At 36.8% G+C, this 16,200-nt stretch overlaps 2 protein-coding genes across 6 annotated transcripts in view; both read right to left on the reverse strand.

The window, feature by feature from the left end:
* gyg2 (glycogenin 2) overlaps window positions 1-2,961 on the reverse strand; it is a 13,341-nt gene extending 10,380 nt beyond the window's left edge. For 2 of the 4 annotated variants that reach the window (XR_005233468.1, XM_037976762.1), the window contains exons 1-2: window positions 2,672-2,961; window positions 842-980 (exon numbers count right to left, since the gene is read on the reverse strand). Coding sequence is in view for 2 of the 4 variants with exons in the window: in XM_037976762.1 (XP_037832690.1) it covers window positions 842-980; window positions 2,672-2,678 (146 nt within the window). In the remaining 2 variants the exon portion in view is untranslated. The remainder of the gene's footprint in view (window positions 1-841; window positions 981-2,671) is intronic. The other 2 variants (XR_001808828.3, XM_017426318.3) reach the window with 2 other exon arrangements.
* Window positions 2,962-4,604: 1,643 nt separating this feature from the next.
* Window positions 4,605-16,200, reverse strand: part of cd99 (CD99 molecule) — a 19,932-nt gene continuing 8,336 nt past the window's right edge. The window contains exons 9-13 of one of the 2 annotated variants that reach the window (XM_017426354.3): window positions 15,764-15,796; window positions 14,786-14,818; window positions 7,745-7,855; window positions 7,602-7,655; window positions 4,605-6,975 (exon numbers count right to left, since the gene is read on the reverse strand). In XM_017426354.3, coding sequence (XP_017281843.1) covers window positions 6,941-6,975; window positions 7,602-7,655; window positions 7,745-7,855; window positions 14,786-14,818; window positions 15,764-15,796 — 266 coding nt within the window. In that variant the 3' untranslated portion in view covers window positions 4,605-6,940. Of the gene's footprint in view, window positions 6,976-7,601; window positions 7,656-7,744; window positions 7,856-10,637; window positions 12,325-14,785; window positions 14,819-15,763; window positions 15,797-16,200 lie in introns of those variants that run through there. The other variant, XM_017426355.3, reaches the window with a different exon arrangement.

Genomic DNA, 16,200 nt, shown 5'->3' on the forward strand with positions numbered 1-16,200 from the left:
AAGTTTTTGTATGTAAGTTGTAATGTTTTTCAGACACTTGCTGCTTTTAATGCATAGATCTATTTGTGCTACCTGCTTATATTTACCAGGTAGGATATTCTGATGAAGGAAGTGATTTTTGTGGTTTTAGAAAGACCGTTAGACATAGCTGTTTAGCCGTGCTACGGTAGGAAAATCTGACGAGGAAGCACAGATCGTCAGAACACCAGCTGTAGGCGTGAACGCACACTGACCGATGTCATGATGTCATTGATTTAGTTAAAAAAAACGTTTAACTTTCGGTTCTTCCCTCGACTACTCTTGAAAAACAGAAAATAAAATAGCTTCTTATCACAACACCTAATTGGTGTCAGACTGCATGTAATCTGTAGTGGATCGAGTGCATCATATGGGTTTGCAGTGAACTGTTGTAATATTTTTACGTGGGTTTTCTCCGCCTGAAGTGGTATTTCGCTTTTATCTAAATAACATTCGGGTTGAATGTTTTTCAACAGCATGGAGCCAAGCTTCAACTCAGACAGCCTCGCCTGCAAAGCTACCATAAGACTACGTTTATTACATGTACCATTATCACTAAAGGACGCAGGGGAAGAGCTAAACTTTTCAGCAGAAACCCTCACACTTTAAGCGCACAAACTGTGGGTACTACAGGACAGTGAGTTACTGTTACCTGTACAGGTGCTTTATTGGGTAATCTATATTGGGTGTGCAAGGAAACTGGTGTGTCTTAAAGAAATTTCCATGCAGGGGTTCTTTTCCCATACATATAAAATATGTAGTACGTGGAGAGATGGTCTTAGGATGATAATGAACAATAATTCAGGAGCTCAGATGTCCTCACCTTGACTGCTCAGATATATATGGCGTGACCATGACAACAATGTGGCGAGTCGTCCCGTGCCGTCGCAGACTTCTGGCCACCACTGTGGCCCCCTGGCAATAAGAGTCTGTGGTGGCCAGAGTCACAAAGGCCTCGCCAGCTGCAGGCAAAATGGAGACATGAACAGATCAGATGGATGATTTTAGCTCGTGGTTCTTTTACGTTTGATTCTCTGCCTTTGTTTTTTTTATTTTGGAAGCTGAATATGACTAACTGCACTTATTAATTTTGACAAATTGTTTTTTCTAGGACTGCTGGGGATAGGAATGGAGAAGCAGGTAAAGAAAATGGATGGATGGATGTTTTCTCTAGATAAGCAGACAATTATAGTATAAAAATGAGTGATTCTTGTGTTACATCTGGTTTCTTCATTTACTAACACTGTGATGGAGACCATCTACTGTATAACAGTTCAGTATTTAAAAATGATAAATGTTTCTTAAAGAAAAAAAGTCAGAATGAGAACTGATTTCTGATCAAGTACCCCTTTTGTTTGATTGTGAATTTGAAATAATTTCTAATTAACACCAGAAAATGAACTTTTTCTAAGTCAAAACAAATACATTTATTAACCTGTTATCTTGATTTATTATCCTCAGATAATGAGATAAATAAGTTATTATCCTGAGTTAGGAAAATAATTAAGTAGTTAACTGAAAATAATTAGATAAATGAGTTATCTCTAGAGGAAAATACATAACTTATCTCAAGAAAACAACCACCATCATCAAGAAATCGATCATTGCTATTTTGAGATAATAAGATAAATAAGTTAACTCTAGAAATTGAGATGAGTTAATTATTTCTTGAAGAAATAAAAAAAAATCTCAAGAAAGACAGAAAATTATCTTGACAATAGGTGAACTATGACATTTTGACATCTCAAGATTTAAAAAAATCTTATCTTGGTAAAAACAAAAGTTATTATCTCAGGATATTGATGGAAATGGGTTATTTTGAGATAAAAGATAACATCTTGAGAAAATGAGCAGTTATTTTGAGATAATAAAATATGTTATCTCAAGATGAAATAAACAATATATCTATTTTAAGACAATGGGAAATACACGATTCAAGATAATGAAATAAATGTATTATTCCAAAATAAAGTTTACAATGTTGAGATAATGTTAGTTATTTCAACATAATAGAAAAATAAGTTGTCTGAAGATCAAAGTCATACCTTCTGAGGAAACAATTATTATGTTGAAATAAAAAGTAAATTATTAAATAAGTTATGTCAAGATTAAATAATTAACCTATTTTTTTTATTAATGCCTTATCTTGAGAAAATTAGGTAAATCTTCAGATAGTGATATAAATAAGTCACTTTTTTGAGTCAATGAGATAATTAAGTTAATCTACCTATAATAAAACATAAAAAGGCCCTGGTGTATCTGATTATGAGCTTCTGCCTGTTTTCTGAGCCCAGTTGGAGCAGGTGTGTGAGAGCTTTATCGTCCTTGGCCTGCAGCATGACATAGAGCCGTGTAACCTTTTGTCTGCATGTAGTGTTAGATTTCACTTGCTGTTCGATTAGAGCATGAAAAAGCAGAGACTTAGCTCTCATTTCTAACAGGTCCCTACAGACATTTGTTAATAATTTAACAGCTCTGATACAGAAGTGGGATAATAATAGTTTGGGCACAGGAGGATTGGGTCACTTTTAGTAGCCTACTTCTTATTTTGTTCACCTTAATCGAAGGTCAGCCAGCAGACTGCAGAACATTTGTAGAATCCAAGGCTAGATGTTTTGTATTCATGTCATATATTTCAAATAAAGTCACTTACCTGACATGTCTGTCTTCAAACGGCTCCAAAACCAGTGGCTTTAATTATCTACAGGGTGATCAGGTACATGCAGTCAATCACGAGGAAGCATCGCTGCACCAGCTAATCCTGGAACCGTTCCTAAATACTCTGAGAGCGAGTATGGATCTGACGCTGCACCGTGAAGTCACAGCTCCTTTTTTTTTTTTTTACTGCAGAGTAAAGCATAAGAGCTGCTGTTTCTCTCCCCTGTTTGTCCAACTGGTCATTCAACTAGCAGCCAGGAGGCTTGGAGCAAGAGTTGTGCAACTAGACAGTGATCAACCTGCCCTCCTGCTCCCCTGATAACCCACATTCAAAAACTCTCACCCTGTTCAGCATTTCTATCTTTTTGTCATCCTAAAAGCTTAGCGTTACTTAAAGGAAAGCAAATTGACAAGATCATGTTATGTTAAGAAACAAAGTTTTGCTGTACCCATTTTGGGGAACCCTTGAAAATTCCATTATGCAGAATCTCATGCAATATTGTGATATCTCACATGATCTGTTCACACTTAGAGTATGTGATGTGATGTGACTCAGCTATATTCCGGTGTAGATTCTCAGTCATCCAAGCCATGTTAAATAAAAAAAATAAAACTACTGGATGTAATGTTTTGTGCTTTATCTCAATAAAGACATATATCTCACAGCTTCACTAACCTGGGTTATTATTATCATCTCCTAGCATATACACCGAACATACGTCACATCCGCCTATATCTATGGCAAGCCCACAAGGGCAATAATCGCGATGAGTGACAACACTGTAAACGCTACACTGGACTTCTCTTCTGTAGCTGAAGGCAATTTGTTTTTTGGTTTTTTTTTTCAATTAAAAAAACTGGAGAGAGACGAAGCTGCTAGGTGAACAAAATAACACAATTTTTGTCACGCAACCATGGGAATGAAAGCTGGAGTACGGAAACAGCTTTATCCTTGAGGTGCAGGTATACAGCTGAGTCTTGTCCAAGAGCTGGCTCTCCTGGAAAGGTTGTTTAGTTTCTCCATTATAGATATATTATATATATATATATATATATATACCACACTGCTCAGTTTGGGGATTCGAGCCAATGGTTCCTGTATGCAGAAGGAAAAAAGGGGAGGGTGTGCAGAAAAGGAAGAGAGTTCATCTTCATGGCAACCTGGCAGATGAAGCTGCCCTAAATTTGATGGTCCTGGTCCAGAGACTTCCCACTCCTCCTGATGAGTAGGTAGGATCACTCCCAACACCGAGAGCTTTGCAGGAGATTCAGTCCAATTTAAGTTGGCCACAAAAGCTAACTGACAATAGCAAGCACAAAAAAGGCTACAACTTAGTCTGTCCTGGAACGCAGAGCAGTGGGCGACACAGATTCCTTCAAGGACTGCTGGGCCTGTAATCAAAGTTAGAACTTACTATAAATACTCTCTACAAATGGTGGAACATGTTGTAGGTTGTTGACAGTTGTTGGTGCAAAGCCAAAATGTCTAATCTTAGCTGAGACTGCACGGTGTTCTAATTCTACCGTTTAAAGCGCAACAGTGTGGTGTGCCTTTTTTTGTTACAGTCAGTGATTCAGCAAATCTAATCTTTTAGCTTCAAGCTATAGGCTTTGTTAATTTAGCTGAACATGAAATAATATGGAATATTTATTGTTGACAACCGTTTTGAAGTTTCACGTGTTCATGTGCCTGTCTGTTAGCCAAATGTCTCATGTGTATTTTCACAAGTCATCTGACAATATAACAAGATCGTGCATAAAGTTATTTTCATGTTTTGACTAAAATGACTAAACTTTTCCGTTTGTGATAAGATGATCCTAGCGTAAAGATTTGGCACGAGTGGTGACTAGTGGTATGCATTTCTTCGAGGAATGCTAAGCCTTTGGTATTGTGCTCCTTCTTGGTGAATATAAAACAAATTATGACAGAAACTGTAAAAACTTTATTGAACATTTGTTCATAACAGAAACTTTCAGTTCATAATCATGTAACAGAGAACATCAGTACTCATAAAAACATGGCTAAAACAGAGATAGTGAAACACTAAGTCTGAAGGCAGAAAAAAAATCATTATTTACAGGTATTTCAGTATTTGACCACTATGTCATGGCTGCTTGTGTCTGTTCAGAGCTGAGACTGATGGAGAGAATGTAAAGTGAGGTTTGCCCTAATTTTAACTGAGTTAAATGACTACTTAAATGTGTTGAAGCTGAAATTGAATTGATAAAATTTAAACAAAAGGAACAGAAATAAAAAATAAACCCAAGTTAAAAGCAGAAAGTAGCATAAAAGAAAAATAGAATAGGCATGCTGAAGCAGACTTCAAAGAATAGAATATTTTAGTAGAAATTATGAATACTAAAAGTCATTACGCTCCTCTTGATGAAGCTGAACAATTTTATAAATGAATGGCTAAAATAGCACAAAGCACATGGAAGTAGTTTGATCTATAAAAACTGTTAAAAAGAAAAAAATAGGAAGAATTACACAACTTTTGGGTGTTTCCCAGCTTTAAGCCTGTTGTTTTAAAGAAACAAAACAAAAACTCTGCAGATTTTCTGAATATTTTATGTCCTAAACTTTATTTCCAACATGAAAAAGTGCTTCATAAAACACACATATTTGTCAAAACAAAAATAAAAATGACATTTTTGGAAACAAATGACTTATTTCATGTTTTTAGGCTTTTCTGATACTTTTAAAAGATTTTTCTGCAATTAAGTATGTAGGATTACCTCTAATGTAAGAACAAAACATAAAACTCATTTTTGTAACATATTACAGAAGCATGTTGCTGCCACCCCAACAAAAATAAAAAATATATCACATTATAACGCAAAGGTTTAACCAATCAATGTCTTTTTATGTTATAGCATACTTTCATCTTTATTTTTTTTTAAAAAGTACTGCTGTAATTACAATATTTAACACAAATTTTAAAAATTGTTACCTTTTTTACGTTCAATGTTATCACATTATACAAAAATAAAAACTATACTGCAATAATGTATCAAGTAAAAACATGAAAACATTGCGTTACCCCATATTTTCCATGTTCTAAATGATTTTTTGCTAGTGTGGCAACAATACATTTCCGTACATTTATTTATGTGTTGCTGAAAGTCCAAAGCACTTAGAGAAACACGAAACACCTCATTCTGTACATTTACTGTGTGCGTACATCTAACACAGTCAGCAGTTTGCATTAAAAACTCCTTCAGCTGGATTTCCATCCAGTTATTTGATGAATAAAATCAGCTAAACACACATCAACACGAGTGTTTCCTACAAGGCATTCATCCATGTCACTGTGAACGCTCAGAGTTTGTCTTCTCTTTAATTCAAATGTTTGGTGCTTCCGATTATTTACCTTACCTGTTGTAAATAAGTCTTTAGAGAAATAGACTTTAATTCTGACCAGATTGACAAGCTAAAGGCTAATATGAACACAGCTAAGACCAACGGGGATTGCTGCCACCTTAAAACAGATCCCATTTCATTGCAGTTTCACATTGCATTATTAATTAGTCTACAACTGATCAGCTTTTTGAACCATCTGGATTCAGTATAAAAACACAAAATAGCAGTTCCCGTCTAAGTTTCTCCAGGAACTTTCTAGTTAATTCCGTAGATTTCTGCGGTAATTTGCCGGCTCCTTTAACGCAGCAGCAGCTAGCGGCAGCATGTCTTGCGCAGCCTGGAATATCAGAATATTTCTGCCACTATAACACTGTAGATTTGTAAAATACATTTATAATCCGATTAGCCATTAGGTTGTCACCTCAGTCAGAATTAAACTCCAAACTGAGGCCGTTCTACAACAGGTACGTTATTGATTGTTCATATACTTTACAAAAAGCTCCACCTTAAAAAACCTGAACTGTCCCTTTAACACACAGCACAATAAGGGTTTTGGTTTAATTTTTAATACAATCATAAGAGAAGAGACACCAACAAACTTCTTGCATCAGTAAACTAAGGCTGTATACTACTTTAGTGTAATAATCAGCAAAACAGGAAGTAAACACACCAAGCCAAAACACACCAAAATAAAAGAACCACGATCGTTTCTGGGCCGTTCTGGCAATTTAATTTTTTTTTTTTTCCACGCTTAGAGAAGAACGGTTTTACTGTCTGTTCTTAACTGATAAAATGGAATTCATGGCGTCAAATACACACACACACACACACATACACATACATATACATACACACACACACTTTAAAGATCAAAAATGTCAAACTTTTGGCTGAAGAGACGGATCAGGTTCTGTCAGACTGGAGCAGGTTGCTGAAAACTGTAATATAAAAGAAAGAACAATCAGAAAAATAAAGACCCTTTGGGTCTAGTAGACAGGTTCATTGGTAACTCAAAAATTGTCCCTAGTTGGGAGTGAGAGTGTTTTGAGACTGTGAGACTGAGAATATAAACAAATGCTGTATATAATGTGTAAAAATATATACATGAAAGCACTGTAGAAATGGGGGAATGAGAATATCTGCAAATTGCTTTGCAAAACCTGGAGAGGTTAAAAAGGTACTATGTAAGTTGTGAACCATTTAGCTACTTGTTATTTAGTTACTTTCAAATTTTAAACAGAATTTTGCAGCTTTTAACTAGTGTTGAACTATTGTTAGCTTTTGTTTAGCTAATTTTAGCATTTAGTTAAGTAAAAAGTTTTGCTTTAAGTCTATAAATAGCCTTTCACTACTTTTATTTTTTTCTTTTGCTTCTGATCGCCTTGATTTAACTTTAACTCGGTTTCCGCCTCATCAGCAAGTTTCAGCAGTCATTCAGCACTTGGGCTGCAATTGAAATTTCTGTAGTGCTGGTTAGGGTTTGTTGACATCCTGCAGTATTCATAGTTCCTGATTCAGCAGCAAGTCAATCTGAATGAGAGCTTTAATCATAACAGAAACTTACCTTGAGGTTCTGAATGAGTACCTGGTTGACCCTTACCACTCTCTGGATCCTGACCTGAACAATCAAAGAGAATTATGTTGAGAGTCAGACACTTCCTGTCGTCTGTGATAGTTTTATAAAAAGCTGAAGAGACAAACACGAACCTCCTTGAATTTTGAAGCAGAGTTTTTTCTTCTGGTAGGCAAAGTAACTGGATGCTGCTCCCACCAGAGCGACTCCTATGGCACTAATGATTCCTGCCATGGGTCCAGATCCTTCAACCAGCACAGAAAGGAAACAGCAGCACTGAGTATGGCTCTGGATTTACATTTAGTAAAGTATTTTACAAATATGAGATCTGAGAAAAAAAATATATAGGGTCACTTTTTTTTCACAAAATGTCTTTCAAATGTTTTTATTATGTTTGAAAAAATAAATCCAGAAATTACATGGAACTTTTTTACCAGCTAAACACTTCTTATAAAGCATACAGTACTTAAGCAAAGCAGCAGCTCAGACCTTTTAATGACAGCATGAGCCTAACCCTAACCATTATCGAGGGTCGGAGCGATGCTTCTCTTTGATGTGATCCAAACCAGAGTTCTGATAGTAATTCCCTCATCGAGGCTTATGGATCCAAATCTGAGGAAGGTTTTTATCTTTCAGGAGGCCAAAAAATTAAACTCCAGTGGTATTTTCCGGCCGGTTCGAACAATTAATTCCTACAAACTGAACTATGTTGTACCGGTATTCATCCACTCACTGATGAATGGCTGAATGCTGTGAACCTCAGCAGCTGTGTGGACGTCACACATCAGGGGGGGTCATGGAAAAGTGGCTTCTTCACTATTTAGTATTACTAAAAAAAAAAAAAAATTATGATTTATGAATTTATGATTTTCTTTTAACTGATGTTAGCTTCAAAACACTTTTCTGTTCTGCTTTAAAAAGTCTAAATGGTGGGTTATCTATTACTGAATAAAGTGATTTATCCAGAGTGTGCACAAAATAAAAAATAAAATAAAAAATAGTAAAAAAAAAAGTGACCCTGAAAACNACAAGCCACTGGCTCCAGTTAAAGTCACTCTGTTATGAGACAAACTGTGATACTGGAAAAGAGGGGAAACAAAAACACACACACACACACACACTTCAGTCTTATAAAATGAAGAATCTGTTTGGTATTGCAATAACCAAGTTTGGCCACAAGATGGCAGCCAAGAACTTTTATTTGTGGCTGAACAGAGAAGAACTGTGAGGGAAAACCTGCAGGTAACACGTGTTACAAAGGTACTAAACTCAACATGTACACACACACACACACACACACACACAGCAAAGGTTGTATTTCTACCATTCTTAGGACTTTCTACTGGCGTTCATTCATTTCTATAGCCTAACCCTCACCATACCTGCCTATCTCTAACCCTGGGCCTGGAGTTCTGGATAGATGGAGTACATGGATTATGGGCCTGGAATGGTGGGTTACACACATGAAATAAAAATGGGCTGAATAATGAGGACATCAGCTCTATGTAACCATGACTTAAGACCCAAATAAACCTTGACAGACCCTAACCAGAACTCAATTCACACCTAAACCCTAACCCCCCAAAAATGTGCCATCATATTAAGACTGAGATTTGGTGTTGCTACTAATTCTGACAAGGCAACAAAACAAAAACAAATACACAGAAAGTGCAGACAAGGAGCTGGTAGTGAACATAAAGAAAAGAGAAGAATAGGAAAAAGGAGGAGGATTAAAGGCATAAGAAGGACACACCCAGGCTGCAGGGCGGAGACTGGAACATGACTGCTAACCCTGTTTGTTGTGGCGATATGACTCACACATGTCATGTGACGGCACACAGGACTAAACCAGGGTGTGGCCTGAACATGCAAAAACAGTCAGGATGCTAACTGCATGAGTTACTGCTGGGGAATTCTGATTCTCACGCACACAGAGAAAATCTGCTTCTCAGATCTGCTGGTTTTACAAACGGAAAAACCCTCTGATGGTAACTGAGAGTAAACTTGTTCCACTTCAGGGGGCACTAACGTGGCAGAAACCTTCTTCCTGTTTGGTGTCTGATGAAAACACAAAAGTAGGTCGTAAAAGTAAGAAGGAAGCACCAGTTTAAATGCTGTTTAAGTGGAGTTTGAAGCTGCAAGGGGCTGAAAGAACAAGCATTAGTTTCTGTCTGGGCAATAATGGTTTTGCCTTTGTCGGTGTGTTCACGTCTGTCTATTAACAAAATATCTCAGAAATCACTGGACGGATTTTAATTGGAACTTTCAGAAAGCAATCATTTGACGTACATCTACAACTATTTACCTTTTGGGGTCAACCAGGTTCTAGATGGCCACCATTGACTTCGGTAAATAGAAAAATTTGCTGTAACTCAGTAAATTTTTGGTCTGGTGGTACATGAACACATACTCTGAGTCGACAAGTATTTTTGCCTAAAACTTTGACGTTTGCTGTTGGTGTCAACCCTATCTGTCTGTTAAGAAAATATTTCAAAAATAGATAGATAAATGGATAGATTTTAATGAAACGTTCAGGAAATAATCATTAAATGTACAGCTACAACTCATTAACCCAATTCAAGATGGCCACCACAGCCAACTGACCTTTTAAAAACATGTTTGTAGCTTAGCAAATTTTACAAATATTGAGCGAAAATGTAGTGGTATTAGCTGAGGCTGACACGCAACACATACTCTGAGTGGCAACATCTTTGAGGATCCATTCGATCCCTTCTCAGCATGGATATATTTAAGTTTAAAACTCTGGCCTGAAAGGCTGCTTTTAATTTATCAAGCAACGCAACAATGTTAGTGATTGTTTCAAATTGTGCCAGTTATCTGTGGGTCCCACAGAGATAAACCATCATCCGGTCAAAGATCTCTGAGGAAGCTTGCACCTCTGCATGGATCTAACATTCGAGAGCTTTGAATACCGTCAGTCCTCAGAATGTTGCTGCGGTTTAAAGTGAGTAAGCAGAAAAAAATCAGCCGTGTTTCGACAAGTCAAGACAATGACAACAAGAAGGCTCAAAGCAAAGAGTTCCCTGTTTTTACTGAAAACCATACAGAGGAGTAAAGCAAATTGATTTAGTTGTAATGTAGCGTAAAATGTAAATAAGAACAGAATGCTATAATTTGCAAATCTCCTAAATCCATATTTTATTCAGTGTGGAACACAGTAAAGAAATCAAATGCTGAACCTAAGAAATTGTACCATTTTAAGGAAATAGAAAAGGTCATTTTGAATTTGACGGCAGCAACACATCTTAAATTAAATATATATACAGACCCTTTCCAAAAAATTCGAATAACATGGAAAAGTTGTTTGATTCCCATAATTCCATTCAAAAAGTTACACTTTCATAGGTTATAGATTCTGGGACCACAGTTTAAACAATTGCAAGTATTTGTTTGTTTATTTTTACATAATTTGGGCTTCCAGCTCATAAAACCCACAAAAACTGGATGTCAAAAAATTAGAATACTGTGGAGAAATCAGAGAATTCTAACTTTTTGGAAAGGGTCTATATGCTCCATAGACTATACATATACAAACATAGACTGTATAATATATACAGTCTATAGTTGAAACTGTAAACACTTGGGGAAAAAAATGAGGCGAATACAAGAGCAAGAACCAAATCCTTTTCTGTGGACTGACGAAAAGGAACTTCTCTTTTATGTCACAAAGTGCAGAACAGCGAGTGGAGACGTGGAGTCGTCCAAATATGGGGACATGTTAGACACTTTTCAGGTCCCGTATTCAGCAAGGGATGTCTGGATAGACAAGTTGTCCTCACAGTGATCAAACCATATTAGGCTTAATTCTTTACACACAAAGATCGGTCTTTTAAAACTATTTCAATTTCCAAGGGTTAAAAATTTACACTTAATATATATTGTAGGTTTTCTTTTTCCTGCAATGTCTTTTTTTTCATATTGTTTATAATTCAATAGTGATTAAAAAAGCTTTATTTGGTGTAATAATAAGGGATTCTTATCTTTATATGCTGTAAAGCACTTTGAACTGCCTTGTTGCTGAAAAGTGTCACATAAATAAATTTGACTTGACTTATCTGCTCTATTTAAGGCTGGTATTGTTGATCCGCCTTGTCTGTTTATTGCAGTATATTCAGGGTATGAAACTTGTGTCTGCAGCATAAACACAAGCATGTCACCTGTCATTATTGTTGTTGCGTCTGTCACATTAGTCTCATCATAGTCGGGCCTTTTTTTCCTTTTTACACAATTCAGAAAACTAACATGTACACATTTATTTGTAAACACAGAGTTTTACACATCACAGACCAATAAACCAATAAAAAAGGCAAAGTTTCAAGCAGCCTGTAGCACAACGGCTGCTGGAGATCGGCACCAGCTCCCCTGTGACCCAGAAAGGAAAAAGTGATGGATGGAAAATTTAAAGCAACAAAATCCAGAGCAAGAATCCTCCTTTATCCCAAATAACCCCCCGCAAAACAGTTTTGTTCTCCAGACTGGTATGGTAAACCATCAGTTAAAGTCCAAGCAGGGATCTGAGGTCAGGGCCCCAGAGAACTGGACCCCCCAGCTCATGGCAGAGCCTGCAACAGGTCCTGTACCCTCTCTAGCAGGGGTGTTAAGACTTGCTTTAAGTTGGACATCCAAACAAAGAACTCCTCTGGCATGTTAGCATAAAGCATCTTCAGGACCTGGCCCCACTTGTGGTCAGGATCTGCAACGACACACAATCGAAGCAGGCTTTTTAGGCACAGACACCAGACCAGACCTGCTGATACGAAGAACGTAAAGAGCGCTGACTGGAAACGCACAAACCACTGAGAAAAAACACCAAAACAACAAGCAATGAAACAAAAATAAATACCTGTAGAGATCTAACAATTCTCATCTTCTAACGAGACAGAGTCTGATCCACCAGCAGCTCTTAAACCCTAGCATTCCTTCATTTCAATTCAGTTCAAATTCAGAACAAAAGTCACCTCAGGGCACTGTACAGAAATATCCACACACATAAAAAGCCAATTAGTAAAAGTTATCTATCTAAGGAACCCAGAAGATGGATCTGAATCTTCACTTCATTCCAATCTCCCATCCTGAGCAGCACATTGGTGGCAGTGGAAAGGAAAAACTCCTTTTACAGGAAGAAACCTCCAGCAGAACCAGAACCAGAACCAGAACCAGGTCCGGGATGGGCAGCCATCTGCTTTGACCGGCTGGGCTCAGAGAGGAAGGATTGTACTGTATATCACCTGCCACCTTTTATGCCAGAGGTTTAGACTAAGATCATCTTACAGAGCTGTTGGCATTGTGGTCGAACCTTGAAGAGAACATCTCAAGACTTTGTGTTGGAGATCAGTCTTAGCTACTACAACTCCATATTTTGCTCCTTATTCATATAATGAATCAGAAAGACAAACTCACGCACACAGACGTAAGCAAAATGATTTGACAGCAGGTGATATAAAGTACTGGGTGATTGAGAAGAACCTCCTTCACAGAGAAAAACAGGAAGAACAGTTTGCCACAGAGCTGTTCGACAGCTGCTCAGCCTGAGTTTCCCTGGGATTTATTCTTATTCAAGCACATATTCTAGGACTTATGGTAATGGATTTTAAGCTTCACAGCTTTTTCAGCATTTACGGTACACGGCACCTTGTTCTTGGCCGCAGGTTGTCAATACGAGAAAACAGATGTCACGGGATGAGTTAGTAATCACAGTATAAGTTGGGGATCAGTCTCAGCTACTACTATACCAAACTTGAGCTCAGTATCTTTAAAACTGACTGATTTATAATCATTTCCATGTTGGCTAAGGTTGCAAATGTGGTCATCAGGAACTGGGCTGACTCCAAAAGTTAATCGGTTGTAGATGTGAAATTAATGATTACTTTCTGAGAGTTTCATTCAAATCTGTCCAGTGGTGGAGAACAGACAAACATCCATTTATCGGCAGGTAATAATGACAGCAAAGGAGTTTACAGGAAGTGCATTCTTCATGCACAAACTTGCATTGAAGAGTCTCAACTTCTACTTTAACCGTATTACTGCCCAACCTGCCTGTTTGTTTTAACACGGCTGTGGGAAAAAAAAGAAGTTCTTGATGATCTACAACAGCAGTGGAGAGTGAGAGGTGGATGTATGGAAAACCAAATGGGTCAAACACCATTAATGTCTAATACACATTAAATATGTCCCCAGGACCAACTAATTCAGCTTTACATAACTTTATTTACAACTTTTTCTCAGAGAAATGCTTTAAGATCTGTTCAAATCTTTAAAAAATTCTGCTCTTTCAAAATCTCATTTTCAGCTTTTGGCAACAATTTTGCTAATTTGAGGTTCTATCTACTGTTTTTAGCTACTGTTCTGTTGATTTTCAATTTTAGTTACCATATTTTCTGGACTATAAGGCGCACGGCAAGCGGACCTGAACAAGTGGTGTAAGCTTTTATACTTCGCTTACATCGGTGCAGTATTCTTCTGTGAGTTTTGAGCCATCTTTGTGATCTCTCTAAATGCTGATACAGGCAAACCAGCTCCGCTAGAGCACCAAAATCGTCCATTTCGATCGGCGCGGGGCACGCGCCATCCGCACGAAGTTACAAAAATTAAGAGGTGAACAATGATGCGCCTTATAGTCCAGTGTGCATTATATATTACAAAAGTACGAAAATGGACCATTCATTGACAGTGCATCTTATAATACAGTGCACCCCAGTTTAGGTCAAATTAACTGAAACAAACATTTTTGTACATTTAGTTAAAAAAAGACATGGCTTGTAGAAGACTGTTTAATATGATTTATCTGTTTTCTCATTACTTTAACGTATAATGATTATTATTTTTTAAGGGCAATTTAGTTTACAGATTTCATAATCTGCACTGTTTTGGTTGAATGTAGTTTTTCATTTCCATTTTGTTTGTTTTGTTATATTTAGTTTTTATTCAAGTGCATTTTTTGTTAATGGAGACATAGTTCATTTTATTTTTATTTTTGGTTGTTTTGTTTATTTTGTGTTCCAGTTCCAGTGTTAAGTGCTTAAAACGGTCTCCAAACAATATTATCGTTTATCGCATTAATTTTCTGAGACAAGTAGTTGGGAACCTGTTCACTGAATTCATTCTTTATTTTGTATGTACAGTTAAAAAATTTTAAAAAACAAATAGGGACATACCTTGAGTATCGCTTCCAGGGTCATTTGTACGATCTGAATGCAGAAGAACAGGAAAAAAATTGTCAAGTTACTATTTGTGTAAAGCTTTGTTGTCTTCATATTTATTGTAAAATAGAAACCTTTAGAAGCAGAACTAAATACACTGCTTAAATGACAGTGTAAATAAGCATAAAAACATGAAAACCTGTCTATGGTCTTATGTGTATGTTTATTTACACTATTAACACATTCTTTTTTTCAAAATGTAGAAAAAAATCATTTAGTTTTTTGCGATTTACTTGGCCATGCAATTCCCTTTTTATGTCATGTTTTATTTAGATGGATGTGTAAAAGATGAAGATCAATACTTGACAAAAAATCTGCTATCAGTAGGGGGAAAAGCCATAGTTAGAAATTGGCTTTAGGCTGATGCACCTACCTACCTACTGGACTGTAATTATTGATGGTATTAATTAGTAAAAGTCTAGGAACTGAGACCAGCTACTGCAGTTTTTGCCATAGATACTAATGCACCCCCATACCATCAGAGACAGGTGCACTGATAACAGGCCCAGATGATCCCTTTCCTCTGTAGTACGAAGGATGTGGTGTCTCTGGTTTCCAAAAACAATTTATTTGGATTCATCTGACCACAGAACAGTTCTCCTCTTTGCTTCAGTAAATGGACTTTGACCCAGAGAAGACAGCAGCGTGTCTTAATGATCTTCACGTATAATGAACTGTTTACAAACAATGATCTGTGGAAATGTTTTTCACTTTTGTTATTGTTGTCAATGATATTTTTCCTTTGACTGTTTCTGTATTTCTTTTCATGTGAGCTGATGTTGAAATGTACATATCCTGAAAATGTAACTTTCATAAATTTTGAACAACATGAACATTTCTTTTTTTGTAGTTAAGAACCTGTTCACTGAATTGATTCTTTTTTTTGTATGTACAATTAAAATAATTAAAAACAAAAAACAAATAGGGACATACCTTGAGTATCGCTTTCAGGGTCATTTGCACGATCTGAATGCAGAAGAATAGGAAAAACATTGTCAGGTTACAACTTGTGTTGAGTTTTGTTGTCTTCATATTTATTGGAAAATAGAAACCTTTAGAAGCAGAACTAAATACACTGCTAAAAAATAAAGGGAACACTTAAACAACACAATATAACTCCAAGTAAATCAAGCTTCTGTGAAAGCAAACTGTCCACTTAGGAAGCAGCACTGATTGGCAATCAGTTCCACGTGCTGTTGTTCAAATGGAACAGACAACAGGTGGAAATTATTGGTAATTAGCAAGACCCACTCAATAAAGGAGTGGTTCTGCAGGTGGGGACCACAGACCACTTCTCAGTACCTAAGCTTTCTGGCTGATGTTTTGGTCACTTTTTAACGTTTGCGGTGCTTTCACACTCGTGGAAGCCT

This window comes from Kryptolebias marmoratus, linkage group LG1 (assembly GCF_001649575.2).
Source record: "Kryptolebias marmoratus isolate JLee-2015 linkage group LG1, ASM164957v2, whole genome shotgun sequence".
Lineage (NCBI taxonomy): Eukaryota > Metazoa > Chordata > Actinopteri > Cyprinodontiformes > Rivulidae > Kryptolebias > Kryptolebias marmoratus.